Consider the following 16,512-nt stretch of genomic DNA (forward strand, 5'->3'; position numbering starts at 1 on the left):
CGTTTTAAAACCAATGGTCGTGGGTTCTAACCCCGGCTCTTAACAATGTGCATCTTGTAACATGTACCGATTGCTTTTCAGTAAAGTAAAATATCATGAGGAAGATGGAATAGGCCCAATAAGGTATATTTTCCCTTCTGGGTTAGAAGGTCAGATAGTAGTGAGACAGGGAGATCTGATATAGTGACGAATGCGGAAAAACAAGCATTTATTGTGTTGTTAGGCTAGTTTTTTTTACAAAATTTGAAAATGAACGCAGCAGCATGCTCAAAGCCCCCTGTGAGTCAGAATCTGTTAAATTCAGGCTTAAAACGAAACAGGAGCTGAGCCCTTGAGATTTTTAGGTAAATATCGCAGTCGCGCTGACGAGTGTGGCACCCCGTACCTAGTTAGACACTATCCCTTGTGTGTACCAACAAACCAAATTTTAGACAAATATGATACGTCTTCTACTTCTTTGTCGTTGTACTCTTTGCAGAGCGTCGTGGTCAACTGCTGACATCAGGCGCAGATGTTGCTTGCCGTACGATTTCTCGCCATTTTTCGCGGTTAGGGGCCATTCTGGCAAATGCGTCCAGGGGTCCCTTCATGGCAGATTTGATTTGGTCAGTCCATCGCATAGGTGGCCTTTTGCGCGATCTTTTTCCGTTTGCTCTACCCTGTACCACTAGACGCTCTATGGAGTCGTTGTTCCTTCTCGAGACGTGACCGAAAAAACTGAGTATGCGGGTCTTTACGAGAGTCGAAAGGCGCTGCTTGATACGGAGTTTTTTAAGGATGGAGACATTAGCCCGAAACTCGGTCCAGGATATCCCCAGCATTTTCCTCCAGCACCATATTTCTAGGGTGTCTATCTTCTTCTCCTCTGTTTTTCGGATAATCCAGGTCTCCGCAGCATATAAGAATATAGGAAAAACGAGGGCCCGTATAAGCCGAACCTTCGTGGTGTTTGTGACGTTTCGGTGATACGTAACCTATACGTAAAAACTAGCCAAGACAAATCCTTTATAATTTCAGGATTTTCTACACAGCACAGAACATGGCACCCATATAGATCTCAATTCCGTTGTCGGCGAGTCAACAACGACACATATTCTTAATATTGAACTTAATTGGCTCCCATTTCACATTTATGTTTTAAATTAATTATAGGCATAGACATACCATATCCTATTGTAAGTACAAAGTTTCAGAGCAATCTAGCTAGCCGATTTAAAATGAGAGCGTGACTACATTTGTATGGAGAACCGAATTTGAGGAATTGCACAACCTTATTCCTCAGTCCCCATTTCACCATCGGACTACCAGACAATCGGCACTTCGGCATCGCTTCATGGTAGGTATTCCACAAATACGCACGAAGCGTTTCGCTTCCACATTCCTTATGCGAACTGCCAAGGAGTGGAATGCCCTGCCCGAGTCTGTGTTTCCGTATGAGTACAATCTGAATCTCTTCAAGGCTAGAGTAAATAGGTATCTCATAGGCAAGCGTGCTCCACCGTAGACCGCATCATCACTTACCATCAGGTGTGATCGTGGTCAAACGCCTGCCTATCCTCCATAAAAAAAAAAAAAATTTGCTGCGGACGCACAATGTAGCATAATCGGATTAGGACCAACCTCGAAATCTCTGTAACAGTCATGAAATTTATTATGTATATAAATTAAAGGCCCCTTCTTCATGCCCAAACCATTTACCATTATCGAGCCAGGTAAAAAATCTTGGAGTTATATTTGATCGCACACTGTCTTGGGTACCACAGATAAGTGAGATCAGTAGGAAGATGTTTGCTTCTCTGGGGTCACTTCGCAGGCTTCGTAGCTTCTTGCCGCTCGCTACCAGAATTGCGCTTGCTCAATCTCTTCTTCTCCCTATATTGGATTATGCCGATATTTGCTATCTTGATCTTACAGAGGACCAGCTAAATAAACTTGAGCGCCTTCAAAACGTCTGTATAAGATTCATATTTGGATTACGCAAATATGACCACGTCTCTGAATTTCGTACCCAGCTCAAGTGGCTCCCTATTCGTCATCGCCGTAACTCTCATATTCTTGTACTTCTTTATAACATTCTTTTCAACCCCTCCACCCCTCTATATCTTAAAAAGCGTTTCAACTATCTTTCCTCGGTCCGCTGTGCGGAGATGCATCTCCTTGCTCCACCACCTTCATCATCAAAATTTTATAGCAACTCTTTTTCTTTTCGTGCTGTTCGGTTGTGGAATGCTTTGCCATTAGACATTAGACGTGCTAAATCCCTTCCCGTTTTCAAAAATCTTTTGAAGACTCACTACCTTTCGCTGCCTTAACTTGCCTTTATTTATGATTGTATAATATATAATGTATGTATGTATATATGTATTTATTTTATTAGTATGTAGGTATGTATTATATTGTTTGCGTCTTCATTTTGTTGAATTATATGTATATCGGCACTACCCGTTCAATGTTGTAAGTTCATTGTTTCCTGCTACCCAAAGGTTGTCTGGAAGAGATCGCTTCTTAGCGATAAGACCGCCTGTTGTTACCTAACTTTTACGTGTTTTTTCATTTCCTGTCTATTTTTAAATGTATGGTGCACAATAAAGAATATTTACTTACTTACTTAACATTTGGGGACCTCGAGGAATCGCAGGCATCTTGGAAAATGTGTACCATCCAGGAGAAATTCGCGTTTTACTCTAAATCTACATTCTTTAAAAAAATAAAGTGTAAGTCAACATTAAAGCTTATCAAATTCTACACCAAAACGTCCTCGATATCTTTGCGGAAAAATACATCTTGTTATATAAAATACTTGCGGAATCTAAGTTTAGCGCTTATACACTTCCAGGGGACATTCTCTTAAAAGGAAACTCGGAGGAATATGAATTCCATTTTTAACTATACATTTGTACGTGATCTATTCCAATATTAACATTTTACTCGACTGCGACTTAACCAGAAAGTAGGGTTATGGGTTTAAGTACTGATGATTCAGTACACCCTGTAGCTTAGAATACTGTACGGATTTTTTTTAATGACGTATCGTTAGATTCCTTTTACTCTTCACAACCAGTTTACACTTGTTTTTTACCGAAAAATTGAACCAACCGTCTTGAGAGGACTCCGAATATTAAATCATATTTTTTTCTTTTACTATTAAGCGGATTTCAATAAAAGAGACATCAGTAGATCTATAATTAGTACACGAGTTCTATGCAATACAAAGTTACTAAAATTAACGGAGGAAAACTTTTTATGGCCAAATAATGTGATTGCAAAAACAGATTTTACATCTTAAATGGGGTTCAAACAATAGTGATAGTAATCAGATTTGACATCTACAATATCTGGGATCCCTGTTTGCGTGTCTTAAAATTTGAGCTTTAGGGACCACGAGGATCAGACGGTACAGGATAAAGTATGCAAATTTTTCGTTTTTTCTTTTATCTCTATAGCTATGGATTTATTATGAAAATTGTGTAAGGCTAAGTGAAATCTTATTAAATTTAAAACGAATGATAGAAATATGGCTCAGAAGTCAAATAGTTGTACTACTGATATGTGAAAAAAAAACGATTTCAAAAATTAGTATGTAGTATGAAATAAAATATCATCCCGTTTTATATGCGCTAGCAACTGATACGTTTAAAGTCGGTACCAAGCCAAATAGGTACAATCCTGGTTCTTTCTTTCTTATCGAACTACACTAGGGCTGGCATTCGGGTTGAGGCGGGTTGACGTTTTTAAGATTTTATATATAACATATGAAACAGACATAATGAAAAACTTGGTTTATAGGTTTTCCTTTTATTTCAAAATATGCAATACAAATATACAAAATATGCAATATTAAATCCATAGCGACAGAAAAAGAAATAAGTCACACACTTTTTCCTATGCCGTCTGATCCCAGTGGCCCCTGAAGCTCAAATTTTAAGACACGTAAACAGGGATACTAGAAATTGTAGAAGTCCTACAATTTCTAGGATCTCCGAGAGTGTGTTATAGGGATCCTAGAATTTGATTACTGTCATTATTTTTTGAACCCCATTTAAGACCTAAAATCTGTTTTTGCAATAAGATTATTTAGCCCTAAACTTTTTTCATCCATTAATTTTAGTAACTTTGTATTGCATAGCACTTTTATACTAATTGTGGATTTACTGATGTCTATTTTACTGAAATCCGCTCAATAGTTAAGGCGCTAGAAGAAAAAATATGATTTAATATTCGGAGTCCTCTCAAGACGGCTGTATTGATTTTTCTTTAATAGAACAAGTAAAAATAGGTTGTGAATGGCAAGAGATATCTACCGATATGTCGTTTAAAAAAATCCGTCTATTAGCCTAAGCTACAGTGTACTGAATAATCAGTACTCATACCCATAACCCTACTTTCTGGTTAAGTTGCAGTCAAGTAAAATATGGATATTGGAGTAGATCATGTACAAATGTATAGTTAAAAGTGGAATTTTTATTCTTCCTAGTTTCCTATTAAGAGAATATCGCCTGAAAGGGTATAAGCGCTAAATCTGGGTTCAGCAAGTACTTTTATAGCAAAATCAATTTTTTTCGCAAAGATGTCTGGAACTATTTTGTGCAGAATTTAAGAAGCTTGAATGTTGCCCTAAACGATGTTTGAATAAAGAACGTAGATTTAGAGTAAAACGCGATTTTCTCCTGGATGGTACACATTTTCCAAGATGGCTGCGATTCCTCGAGGTCCCCAAATGTTAAATGGTGTGGGCATGAAAAGGGGGCCTTTAATGTATATACATACCAAATTTCACGACAGTTCCAGAGATTTCGAGGTTGGTCCTAATCCGATTGTACTAATGCCACTATGTAAGTAAACTGTAGCTGTATTGCGGACTCAACCTTAAAGTTATTTTTTTTTTAAGAATTAACGTTGACATAGTAACGAAAATAATAAACACGTCAATTGAAGTAAACAATATTATTATATCCAAGAAAAGTTTGCAAAATAGGTACATTCATGATTAATATGTAAAAATATGTAAAACATCATTAATTATTGAATTAAAATTATGATTTTGTGTTAAAACATATGAGGCAAATTTTACAGCCCGATTACACGGGCTACATATTAAAAATGATTATCATGGAAACAGTAAATATACACAGGTGAACAAATTTATAGTAAAATAGGTGCATAATTTCAGGGCTTGCCTGGCCCACGTATGCTGTACCTACCTACCACGACCACGGCCGTCTCCTACCATTAAATTTTTCTAATACGTATGGCCTTACTAGTTACTAGCGAACAGTATTCCATGTTCTTGATCTAGAATTTAAACCCTTAACTACATATTTGTGGCGCTTGGGGTTGAATTTTGAAACTCTGGGGCCCTAGCGTGGCTCTATGAGAGCGCCTTATATAGGCTTCTGGTGACCAGAGGGCTGGCCTATATTTCACTCAGCGGATCAGCATTGTTATCCAGGGGGGCAATGCAGCCAGCCTTCTGGGCACCCTACCGAGCGACCAGAATATAGGGCAAATATTTGATTTATAAGTATTTAACTTAAGTGTTATTATCATGTTTTTTATTTAAACTTACAGATGTCCAATTACCAGCAAAGTTTTTGAAGAGATGTAGTTTTTATATTTCCTGGTATGAAACTGATACAGGAAACTGGAATATCAGTAAATAATCTACACTGAAGAAAATGAAATATAGTCACATGTTTTATTTAATTGAAGAAATCGATAAAAAAAATGTGTTAACTGGAATAGATCTGTTTTTTTATTTGTAGTTGAATAACAGAATTATGTCATTGATCTCCTTTTAACATAGGAATCATCTTTGTGTAGGTACAGTCAGCATCAAAAGTAGCGGATCAAATAACGTTTCATAAGTAACTGCCATTCTGTATCAGCTTAACAAAAAGTGATGTCTTTAATATAGAACAACTAAGACTGTAAAAGATAACGCGAATTTTAGAAATTTATCTATATTTGGAAAAGTTATCCGGAATATCAGATACTTTTGGCGCGTTGTTTCATCCGCTACTTTTGATGCTGACTGTACATATCAACAATAGGTATTTAGGTCTTGGTAAGTAATATAGACAGTACAGTAGGTCTTATCTTAATAATTTGAGATCACATACATGCGTTCCGATATATATGATGGAAACTGTACATACACGCGTATACGAGTACAAAGAGCATTAAAATAGTTGTTGATAGACCAAGTGAGCCAGCTACTAAAGTACCTATCTTTGTATCTATTTTATGCATAATGTAATAGCGCAACATAGTAATTTTTTTTGACAAATGTAGAATTATTTTTATAGTAATAAAGGTTATTCATGAACCATCTCTTAAAAAAACGGACTTTATCTCTAAATCTATACTTATAACTTGGTTCGAGAATTCAATTTTTTTACAAATTTAAGCGTTCATAGGAGAATGTGTGGAGCGAGCATTATTCGACGTGTAGGTGTGTGGGTTCAACAAAAAGATCGCATGTCAATAGTGCTTTATTGTCGTTAAAATTCAATTAATAATCACCTTTATCGACCATCAACTGTGTGGTCACTTTTTAATTGATTGACGTAGTCAAGTATAGTTTCACTACTCGCCGCCGCATTGTTCATAGCGCATTACTTATCCTATCGAATACAAGATGTCGCTGATTCCTGTAAAGTTATGTTTTAAAAAAAAAGACGCCTTACTCTATGCCATATATTGTATGAAAGGAAGGGTATTCCCTGTCGTACGTCAAAAAATCCAAGATGGTGCCCAAGCCCATGGACAAAAAAGTCTAGCAATAAAATCAACACTTGTCAAAATTTGACATTAGCAATCCACAGTTAGGTGACAATCAAATCAAACCGAACCACTTCGAGTTCAGAGCCATTACAAACTGTATAGTAGTAATAAACAAAGTTGATTTTTATTTGATTATTTTTTCTATGAATGAGTTTTGATTGTTCCAAATGATATTATCCACAGTTGATAGAATCAACACTTGATACAATCAACATGCGATAGAATCAAGTGTTGATTTGATGTGGACGCGAAATTTGACAGTTGTGCATCTCGAATAAGGCCCCTGTGGTTTAGCCATATCCGTCTCTCTGTCTGTCCGAGGCTTTGTTCCGTAATAGTTAGAGATAGAAAGCTGCAATTTGGAATGGATAGGTATATAAATCAATCAATCCGAAGAAGTCGTAAAATAAAATTTAAAAAAATCTTTATTCGTCTTATTTTATTAGTTTATATACTCATCCGGTTATGTCTGCGTTTTGTGATTTATGTATTTATTGACAATAGACTAGTACCCCTAGTGTAAATAAATTCGATTTTGAAACGTGACGTACGCGTTTGCGTTTAGTCTCATTTTGTATTGGATTTAGAAAGAGCGCGCCAAGCGGGACGTTTTGGAAACTCAAAATCCTATACAAAATGAGACTTAACGCAAACGCGTTCGTCACGTTATGATGTCGATAAAATTTACACTAGGGGTACTGTACAGTCACGTCTGAAAATATCGATACGAAAAACGCTTACTTTTAAGTCGCTTTAAGTTACGCTTTGTACTACTGACACATTTATGGGCTTTGCCTGAAATAAATGATTTATTACGCGGGTTCTGCGCCTTAGTAAAGTCGATTTTCTAGCGTCGTCGGGCAGAATATCTTTTGTGGCCTGAGTGAAAAAGGTAAACTTGTCATACTTCGCGCAACAAACAGGGGGCTCCTCTGGTGCCGAAAAACTCTCCATGAAATGTACTTTCCGATTCGTCCGGTTTGGTACGGTATCAAGTACCTAATATCTACAAATAATGGCCTCTCTCAGTGGCACATGAAGTAGCAGTGTGTCTTGCACATAGTGCATGAAGCTTGGGCATTTTGATTCGCAAGCTACACGCACGAACTAGACATGTGTTGTTCACGAGTGAGTGATTTAAATGAACTAAGTATATCTTTTGATTGAACGCACTCACTCTTCAACTCACTGATGATTTAATTCGCTCAGTATAACTCATCTATCTCAGTGTTTACTTGCTTGCTCTTTCTCATTCATGATTCTAATGAGCCGGCCGAGCCAAACGAGTGAGACGATGCGAATATGCGAATCAGATTCGGAGCGGTTCGGAAAAATTTGGAGGGTATCTGGCGGCGGGCGGGATCGTGTCGCGTGATTCGTGAACATTGTAATGAACTTCGTGAAGATTCACTGAACGAAATGAGTGATATATAAGTATCTCCGCGAGCGAAAGATATATATGAATTAAACATTTCAACTCAGTAAAGCGTTTTGCGCATCTCTATTAGCACGAACAGCGCTCTAAGATACATGCACCATGCAGTTTGCATGTAAATTGCGCATGTAACTTGTATCTTGTATTAGTCCGTGACTTGTTGACACGATGCAAGATATTACCGCCTGCAAGTACCGTACTCGTATCAAAAACACACGCAAATGCATACGAAATTTTATAGATGGCGCTGCTAACTCCGAATATACATAAGTACGGGAACTTTGTCGGCGTAATTTCATTATTATTCCAAATACATTAAGGCATATATTATAATAATCCTCATTGTTAAAAAAATCTTATAATAGTGATGGCATTGATGTATATATGTATGTCACCTATTATTGAGTAGGTTATTATTATTAACATAGTTCGTGTCATCTACGATGACGCGCAGCATCCAACATGACAATACAAGTCGATGGACGGCTGTGTATCAGATGTGTCTGCGGTATTGCGAGGTGATGGACGAAAGTTGATTGTGATCTGTTTTTCCTAGTATGTAATCCTATCATATAATCTGAATTATACAGTGCTTTGGTCTCGACTGTAATGCTGTATATATATATATTAAATATTAAATAAATTAAAATATTAAATAAATAAATACGAGTCAAGGCACGCGTCGTCGTGTATGACACGATCTATAGACCTGAGGGCCTACCGCGAACCACGTTCGACGTGTTGCCTCTCTCTCGCACTTGTAAATTCGTCCGTAAGTGTGACAGGGAGGCAACACGTCGAACGTGGTTCGCGGTAGTCCCTCTGTTTTTATACTGAATTCTATTGCGTCGACAGCAATGCCCCCAGACCAGAGAGGGAGCGCTGAACGTGCATCTCATCGCGCACTCACACATGGACGCCGGCTGGGTGAAGACATACGACCAGTATTACTACGGATGTAAGTACCTGTTAATGATACTAACAAGCAACACTAAGCGTTCTTCGTAGTCTATGGGTGTTGCTATATTACGCGTGTTTTTTTTATTTTTATTATATTCAATCTATTTATTGACAATAACAATATACATAATGGATATATACAGATGATTACTATAACTAGCTTATATCCAAAATAGGCCCTTGAGGCATTGTACCAAGGATGCTGGCGGCATTTCCTCGTTGTATCGCAATACTGATACGTTGTGCGAGGAAGCCGCCAGCTCTTCGGTCACCAGTTAAACTGTATTAGTTTTGATTTTGTTAGGTTGGTAGCCATTAATCGTAGTAACGGTATAGCGATTTAAAGCACAAGTGCTGTTATAAGGAATAGACAATATAGACTTTTCTTGAAACCTTTTATGTCCGTGTTAATGAATGCATAAATGACAGATGATGAGATGATGATGAGATGGAGTAGGAAAAATAAATAAAAGAGTAATCGGTACAGTCAGCTGACTTTTCGACTCTATTACTTGACAAATAGAGTCGAAAAGTGGTAAACCACTTTTTTGGGTGACTGTACCTTCCCTCAAACATGACATTTCCGATTTTTAGAAGCAACTTTCCATTGACACATATCTAAGGACGGGCCTTACGGGCACTAAGAATGGCGCTAGTTTAGTGGTGTCACTCTCGAATTCGAGCCCATCGTGCAGTCTTAACGAAACTAGTTGCGACCAATCGCGCGCGTGATGTGAACTCATCAATCAATCGCGTTGTGGCGTTAGACTGCACGATTGACTCGAATTCGTGTGCGTGACACCGCTGTACTGGCCCCATTCTTATTGCCCGTAAGGCCCGTCCTTAGATATATATATCAATGCAACTTTTATATTGTTATCATTTGTGCATAAATTAATTTTTTTTTATTAAGAACTGTTTTTTCTATCGTGCGACAGTCGAAAAATCTGGATTCGAATCGAGACAGGCCCTCGAGAAAGGCCTGAAGATTGCTAATTAAATTTATTACAGCCGTACTGTGATCCAAAAAAGCGCTACGACTTTCTTGAAATCCGTTTTCTGGACCTACTGCACTTCAAGATTCGTGTAGTAATTAGAAATCCGTGTGGTCCTGGCGCTCTGAGTCTCTTTAGAGACCTTTCAAAGAGACTCAGGGACGCAACTGGGGACCGGAGAGCTGGCAGTTACCTCGCACAACGCATCAGTCTGGCAGTTCAGCGGGGTAACGCAGCCAGCATCATCGGGACATTGCCGCAGGGGCCTTTTTTAGATTTAGTTTAATTTAGTGTAGTTTTATTTTTGTGTAGTCTGTATTTAGATTAATTGTAATTTTAAGTTTTTATTTATTGTTTCTGACATGTTTTTGTACCTTATTTTAATATATAATTAGAAATTAACGATCTTAAATTGGAAATGGATCAGGATGTATTTCTATTTACAGCCAAACCGACAATCAGCACAGCAAACGTCCAGCTCATCTTCCACTCTGTCCTCTCGGAGTTGCTCCACGACAAACGGAGAAAGTAAGAATCTACTGTCTTTTTCATATCTTCAGAAGTGGGACCTGTAAAGGAGAACAGCATACATACATACATAAGACAGCATATTTGTCCAAGCTAAAACCAAATGAACAATGCTTGACACTCGATCGTCTCTAAGTCAGTAGGTTAGTAGGTGTCATCTTATATCTAAGACTGCGATAATCACAGTAATTACTTTCAGATTCACGTTTTCGGAGGTGAGCTACTTCTGGCGATGGTGGAAAGAGCAGCGGCCAGCAACGAGGGCCACCTTCCGAGGCCTGGTTCAGGAGGGGCGCGTGGAGTTCGCGGGCGGAGGCTGGGTACAGGGAGATGAGGCGACAACGGACTATCTGATGATTCTGGACCAGTTTACCTGGGGACTCAGGTATGGACCATACGACTTAGGTTTTGATCAGTTCACCTGGGGACTTAGGTAAGGACAAAGGGTCTCCTTTAAAGCAATCTTGTAGTGCTTTTAAAGGATGTATGCTACAAGCAGGCAACGCTATGGAAGATTATGTAAATTCGAGGCAAAGGTAGGCTTTTAATGAACAAAAGATAACCTCAGGACAAATTCATGACATAATTGACATAAACATAATGTTTGCTTCGTCGTCTTTGTCCATATTCTATTAATGTTGCCTTAATCCTTGCCGGCCCAAATGACCGGATATAGGAATATCTAGTACTAGTAGCTATGGTTAACTTACTTGAGCGTTTAAGAGTCCGCAGCAAGCTCGGTTCTCCATACAAACGTAGTTACGCACTCATTTTAAAACGACTAGCTAGATTGCTCTGAAACTTTGTACTTACAATAGGATAAGGTATATCTATTCCTGTAATTAGTTTATGTAGCTTCAGACACCACAGTTAAAAATACAGCTATTTTAAGTTTTTCTTACAAAACTTTTTTTGCTCCTTTTCGTTTGTTTTACTAGCTGGAGATATATACAGGCATAAATATACCTCATTGTATGTGCAAAGTTTCATTACAATCCAGCACGTAGTTTTAAAGGAAGGTGAAATTTGGCCGAGCTTGCTGAGGACTCTTAATTATTCATTTGTTTTACAGAAAGATGAATGACACCCTCGGTCCTTGCGGCAAGCCGAAGGCCGCCTGGCAGATCGACACGTACGGCCACACCAGGGAGCATGCCTCGCTACTGGCTCAAATGGGCTACGATGGACTCTTCATAGGTATAACACCGAGGTAGACTGTTTAAATGCTTAGGGTGGTATCACAGACCACATCAATTGCTAGAGCATAGCGATCCAGCGAGGAAATGCTGCCAGCATCCTCGGCACCATGCCACGGGGGCCCATTTTAGATTTAGATTTTTAGTTCTATAGTAGTTTTAGTTTAGTTAATTATAGTTTATTTGTTAAAAATACATGCACATGTCTCCTATATACCTATTAAATACCTACCTAATCAACTGCTAGACGGAGCACATAAGGCAATCGAGGTCACCACACATAAGCGCTCCAGATTTTTTTTTCGCTCTTCGTTGGATGCGGTCCAGAGGGAGAAGCTGGTACCGGGGTGCCCCTGCCCATAGATGAGAACAGTATTCCATGTGCGGGCGCACCTGCGCCTTATAAAGCTGTAAGCGTTGGGCCGGTGTGAAATATTGTCTCGATCTGTTATAAATTTAATATGGGAGCGGGACCGTTTATTTCAGTGCGCCCATTATGACGACCAGGAAGCGTATTATGGATGGCTTTATCCACGTGATAAAATAACTGTCACTTTTTAACACCGCGGGATCGAAAGTGACGGACACCATTTTATCAATCACGCTGTCACGTAGACAAGAATAACCATCATATCCATACAGTACTCGTAAAATTAAAAATATTTACAAAAATATGCTTTAGGGATGTACCTGTATCTGTTTAAAATAGTGTCGAATAAAAGTTAGATCGCATTTTACAAATAAAATTGCTCCTATGCGGGGTGCCCTCGTGCTCTGTAAACTCTTCATATTGTGGTGTCTGTGTAGTCTGTGGGCTGGAACAAAAAGGCACAGACTGATAAATGGGAATGTTGCCAAATGATGGTGGCCGCTTATGCCTGTGCCACATGTCCAGTGATCGGGGTTTTGGATGCCACTCGGGGTGAATGACTGATCATTATGCTAGTATGGATATGCCGCGGGATTCCTGGCTTCGTGTGGTTAGATAAGGGATAGTGTTTTGGCTATATGACAAATGGTAAATTATATACGTATTGATAATCAATCAATTGCTATTACGGGTCAATATTTTAAATAAATGTTCTTCTCGTGTCAATGGTTTCAGATTTTCAGACTGTGCGTGACCAAAAGGTAGCGACGAAGGTAGGTCTGCTCAGAGCAGGCATGAGCATTATTTGAGGAGTCGTCCCACATGGACATTGGGTGTCTAGCCGCCTAGAGCGCTTCACTTCAGCATATTCTCCTTCTAAATAAATGTTACTGCTGTTGAATACATTCTTTGAAATCGAACCGAACAATGGTTTCCTTATACCTGAACTGAAAACTATGCTGCTGATACTTTCAAGAATATTATAGTAGAAATCGTATCGGCCTAATACTTGTATACTTATATTACTTAAACCAACCACTCACTTGCCTTTTGCAGGTAGAGTGAATCACAAGGACAGAGAATCCATGTTGGAGGAAGAAAGAATGGAGTTCATGTGGAGAGGGAGCGATGTTTTAGGTAAAAAACGCCATGTTCACTGCAGGTGGGTCAAAGAAACCTTGGAATAAAGCAACACTAATTTTCATAATAAATAAATAAATAATCAATAAATAAATATTATAGGACATTATTACACAAATTGACTAAGGCCCCCAGTAAGCTCAATAAAGCTTTTGTTGAGGGCACTCAGACAACGATATATATAATATATAAGTATGTTTAAATACTTAAATACATGGAAAACGACCATGACTCAGCAGGGACAAATATCCATGCTCATCGCACAAATAAATGCCCTTACCAGGATTTGAAATTTGAACCCACTACCCACCAGGCCAGACCGGTCGTCAAATAAGTAGTTGACAAGAAAAATGCAGTAAGATTTAAGTAATATTTTGTTACTTATCAAAAAAGTAAATGGGATTAAAGCCAAGCGGACGATGACCGAAAATTTAATCTTTGTCATACGCTTATTATAACACGGTTAAGATTATCTTATGGGTAGGCCCCCTGAAAGGCGTATCCATATTACAATATCAACTTTATCACGTTGAAATAGTTCCAATAGTTTCAGTTTCACTGTTGCATCCAAACCGGCGATCACTGGTCACAGGGACCATCACGTGGCGCTAGAGTTAAGGGGCTCACTGATGAACAGTCCGCCGGACGATATCGGCCTGTTAGTTGTTCGGAACTGTCAACTTTTTGTTGTAACTGACAGGCCGACCGGTTTGGCCTAGTGGGTAGTGACCCTGCCTACGAAGCTAATGGTTCCGGGTTCAAATCCTGGTAAGGGCATGTATTTGTGTGGTGAACATGGATATTTGTTCCTGAGTCATGGGTGTTTTCTATGTATTTAAGTATTTATAAATATTTATATATTATATATATCGTTGTTTAAGTACCCTCAACACAAGCCTTATTGAGCTTACTGTGGGACTTAGTCAATTTGTGTAATAATGTCCTATAATATTTATTTATTTATTTATAGGCCGATACTATCCGGCGGACTGTTAATTAGTGGCCCCTTTATAACTCTTGGTGTTTCCCCAGGCAAGATGTCGGACATAATGACGCACACGCTGTACAATCTGTACAACGCGCCTGACGGGTTCTGCTTCGACTTTCTCTGCAACGAGGAGCCGATCGTCGATGACCCTGACAGCAAGGCGTACAACGCTGAAAAACGGGTACGCAACTATAGATACTATACAAGTATACATCTCTATTGTATTGTAGTAATTATTAATTTAAGATTATTATAATGTAATGTTTACCCAGGTATTGGCTGTTGTATTTATTAATGTTGTTATGTATTTATCTTTCACTATATGATGTTACTATAAATGTTGTATAATGTTGTTTGTAAAAGAGCCCTTGAGGCCTCCTTGCAGAATACATTTTTGAATTTTGAATTTTGGAATCATCATATCCTGGTACATATACCTGTAAAACTCTCTTAATGGACGACTAGCCAGCTTATCCAAGGTGACAATAGCAATCACTACGACAACGAAACGCTGTGTCTCTCTTTCACTCTTCCATATTCGTGCGGCAGAGACAGTTGCGTTTCGGTCGCTATGGAGGGTAACGGTTGGCACGTTGGCTACGCGGCCAGGGTGCTTAGCCAACGTGCCAATAGGTAACGCTCCGTAGCGTAACGTAGTCATCTATATCACTCTTCCATATTAGTGCGACAGTGACAACTGTTTCGTTCGCTACGGAGCGTTAACGATTGGGAGTATTGGGACGTTGGCTACGCACCCAGGACCCTGTTTCAATACTACTTATCCCACGTGACAGCGAGAATTTGCCGTACATTGCTGGTCCAAATAGTAAATATATATTGACGCTGACTGTACTTACTTATCCACTTGGCAATGTACACAAAATTGTCAGCGACAGGTGAAATCGGGGCCTGGTAATTATTTCACCAACTTACCAACTAAAGAATTGTCACCTGACACTGACATATTAAGTGACATATGCATGAATAAATGTATATTTCTTCAACGACTAATCAAACTACCAAGTAGATGAATCAACAAAGAAATTAACGAAATAAACGATATAAATGAAATAAATGAAATGAAATGAAATAATGGAAGTCTCAATACTCGATATCTAAAAATATTTTTTGTTTATAAAGTATGCGACGCTATGTCTGTTACAGGTAAACGACTTCATAGCTCAAATCGAGCACCAAGCCAAGTACTACGAACACGACAATATTATGGTGACCATGGGTGGTGATTTCACATACCAGAGTGCTGCCAATTGGTTCATGAGTATGGACAAGCTCATTAAGTTAGTACGAGAATTTTACATTCTTTACAGGTGTATGACTTTTACATTCTGCCCAAAGTCAACGGTGTACTTATAGTATTCTACCACGCACATTATCGTCATTGGCCTTCGAGTCTATTACAGGATATATAATTTTGCGCAATAGAGTTCAAACTGGCTACGTATGTGGTATGACATCATTTTGGTGACCTTAGGTGGTGACAAAATGGTGTGTCAGAGTGCTACCAACTGGTTTATGAGCATGAACTCATCAAGTTAGAACGAGGCTGCATTTTTCGCAGGTGTATGGTTTTAACATTCCGCCCACCTAAGTCAACGGGACTAGTACTACCAACTGGTAACAGGCCTAGCATAGTGTGGCACTTAATGGCAAATAAACTATTTTTATTTCAATATATTTTCATTAATATGCAGTAGAAAATAATCAGTTTGATTTTATCTACAGTCACGTGAACACACATCCCGCCAACATGTCGGACATAAATATATTTTATTCGTCTCCGTCTTGCTATCTGAAGGCGCTGTACTTGAATGGGCGGAGGGACAAAGCCATTTATGCTGAAAAGGTGAGCTAGGTACATACATGTGCACCGTCGTCCACATTACTTGTGTTATTTGTGTTGCAATATAGATAGATGTATAAGTTAATAGCTTTTCGAATTTAACGAAATAACAGCAATTTTTGTATGAAATTGCAAATCGTTTTCCACTAACTAAATCTTAACAAATCACTTTGATTTTGATGTCGATCGCTTTAGCATAATATATTCTAGGTTAATAGGTATCGCAATTTGGAATTAAAAAAAAATATATTTAGCA

General features: G+C 38.6%; 1 protein-coding gene across 3 annotated transcripts in view; it reads left to right on the forward strand.

The window, feature by feature from the left end:
• LOC133532861 (lysosomal alpha-mannosidase-like) overlaps positions 1 to 16,512 on the forward strand; it is a 75,622-nt gene that overhangs the window by 3,541 nt on the left and 55,569 nt on the right. For all 3 annotated transcript variants that reach the window (XM_061871711.1, XM_061871714.1, XM_061871712.1), the window contains exons 2-9: positions 9,074 to 9,176; positions 10,620 to 10,701; positions 10,901 to 11,086; positions 11,774 to 11,898; positions 13,324 to 13,404; positions 14,440 to 14,576; positions 15,560 to 15,693; positions 16,139 to 16,259. In XM_061871711.1, coding sequence (XP_061727695.1) covers positions 9,074 to 9,176; positions 10,620 to 10,701; positions 10,901 to 11,086; positions 11,774 to 11,898; positions 13,324 to 13,404; positions 14,440 to 14,576; positions 15,560 to 15,693; positions 16,139 to 16,259 — 969 coding nt within the window. The remainder of the gene's footprint in view (positions 1 to 9,073; positions 9,177 to 10,619; positions 10,702 to 10,900; positions 11,087 to 11,773; positions 11,899 to 13,323; positions 13,405 to 14,439; positions 14,577 to 15,559; positions 15,694 to 16,138; positions 16,260 to 16,512) is intronic.

Source organism: Cydia pomonella, chromosome 28 (assembly GCF_033807575.1).
Source record: "Cydia pomonella isolate Wapato2018A chromosome 28, ilCydPomo1, whole genome shotgun sequence".
Lineage (NCBI taxonomy): Eukaryota > Metazoa > Arthropoda > Insecta > Lepidoptera > Tortricidae > Cydia > Cydia pomonella.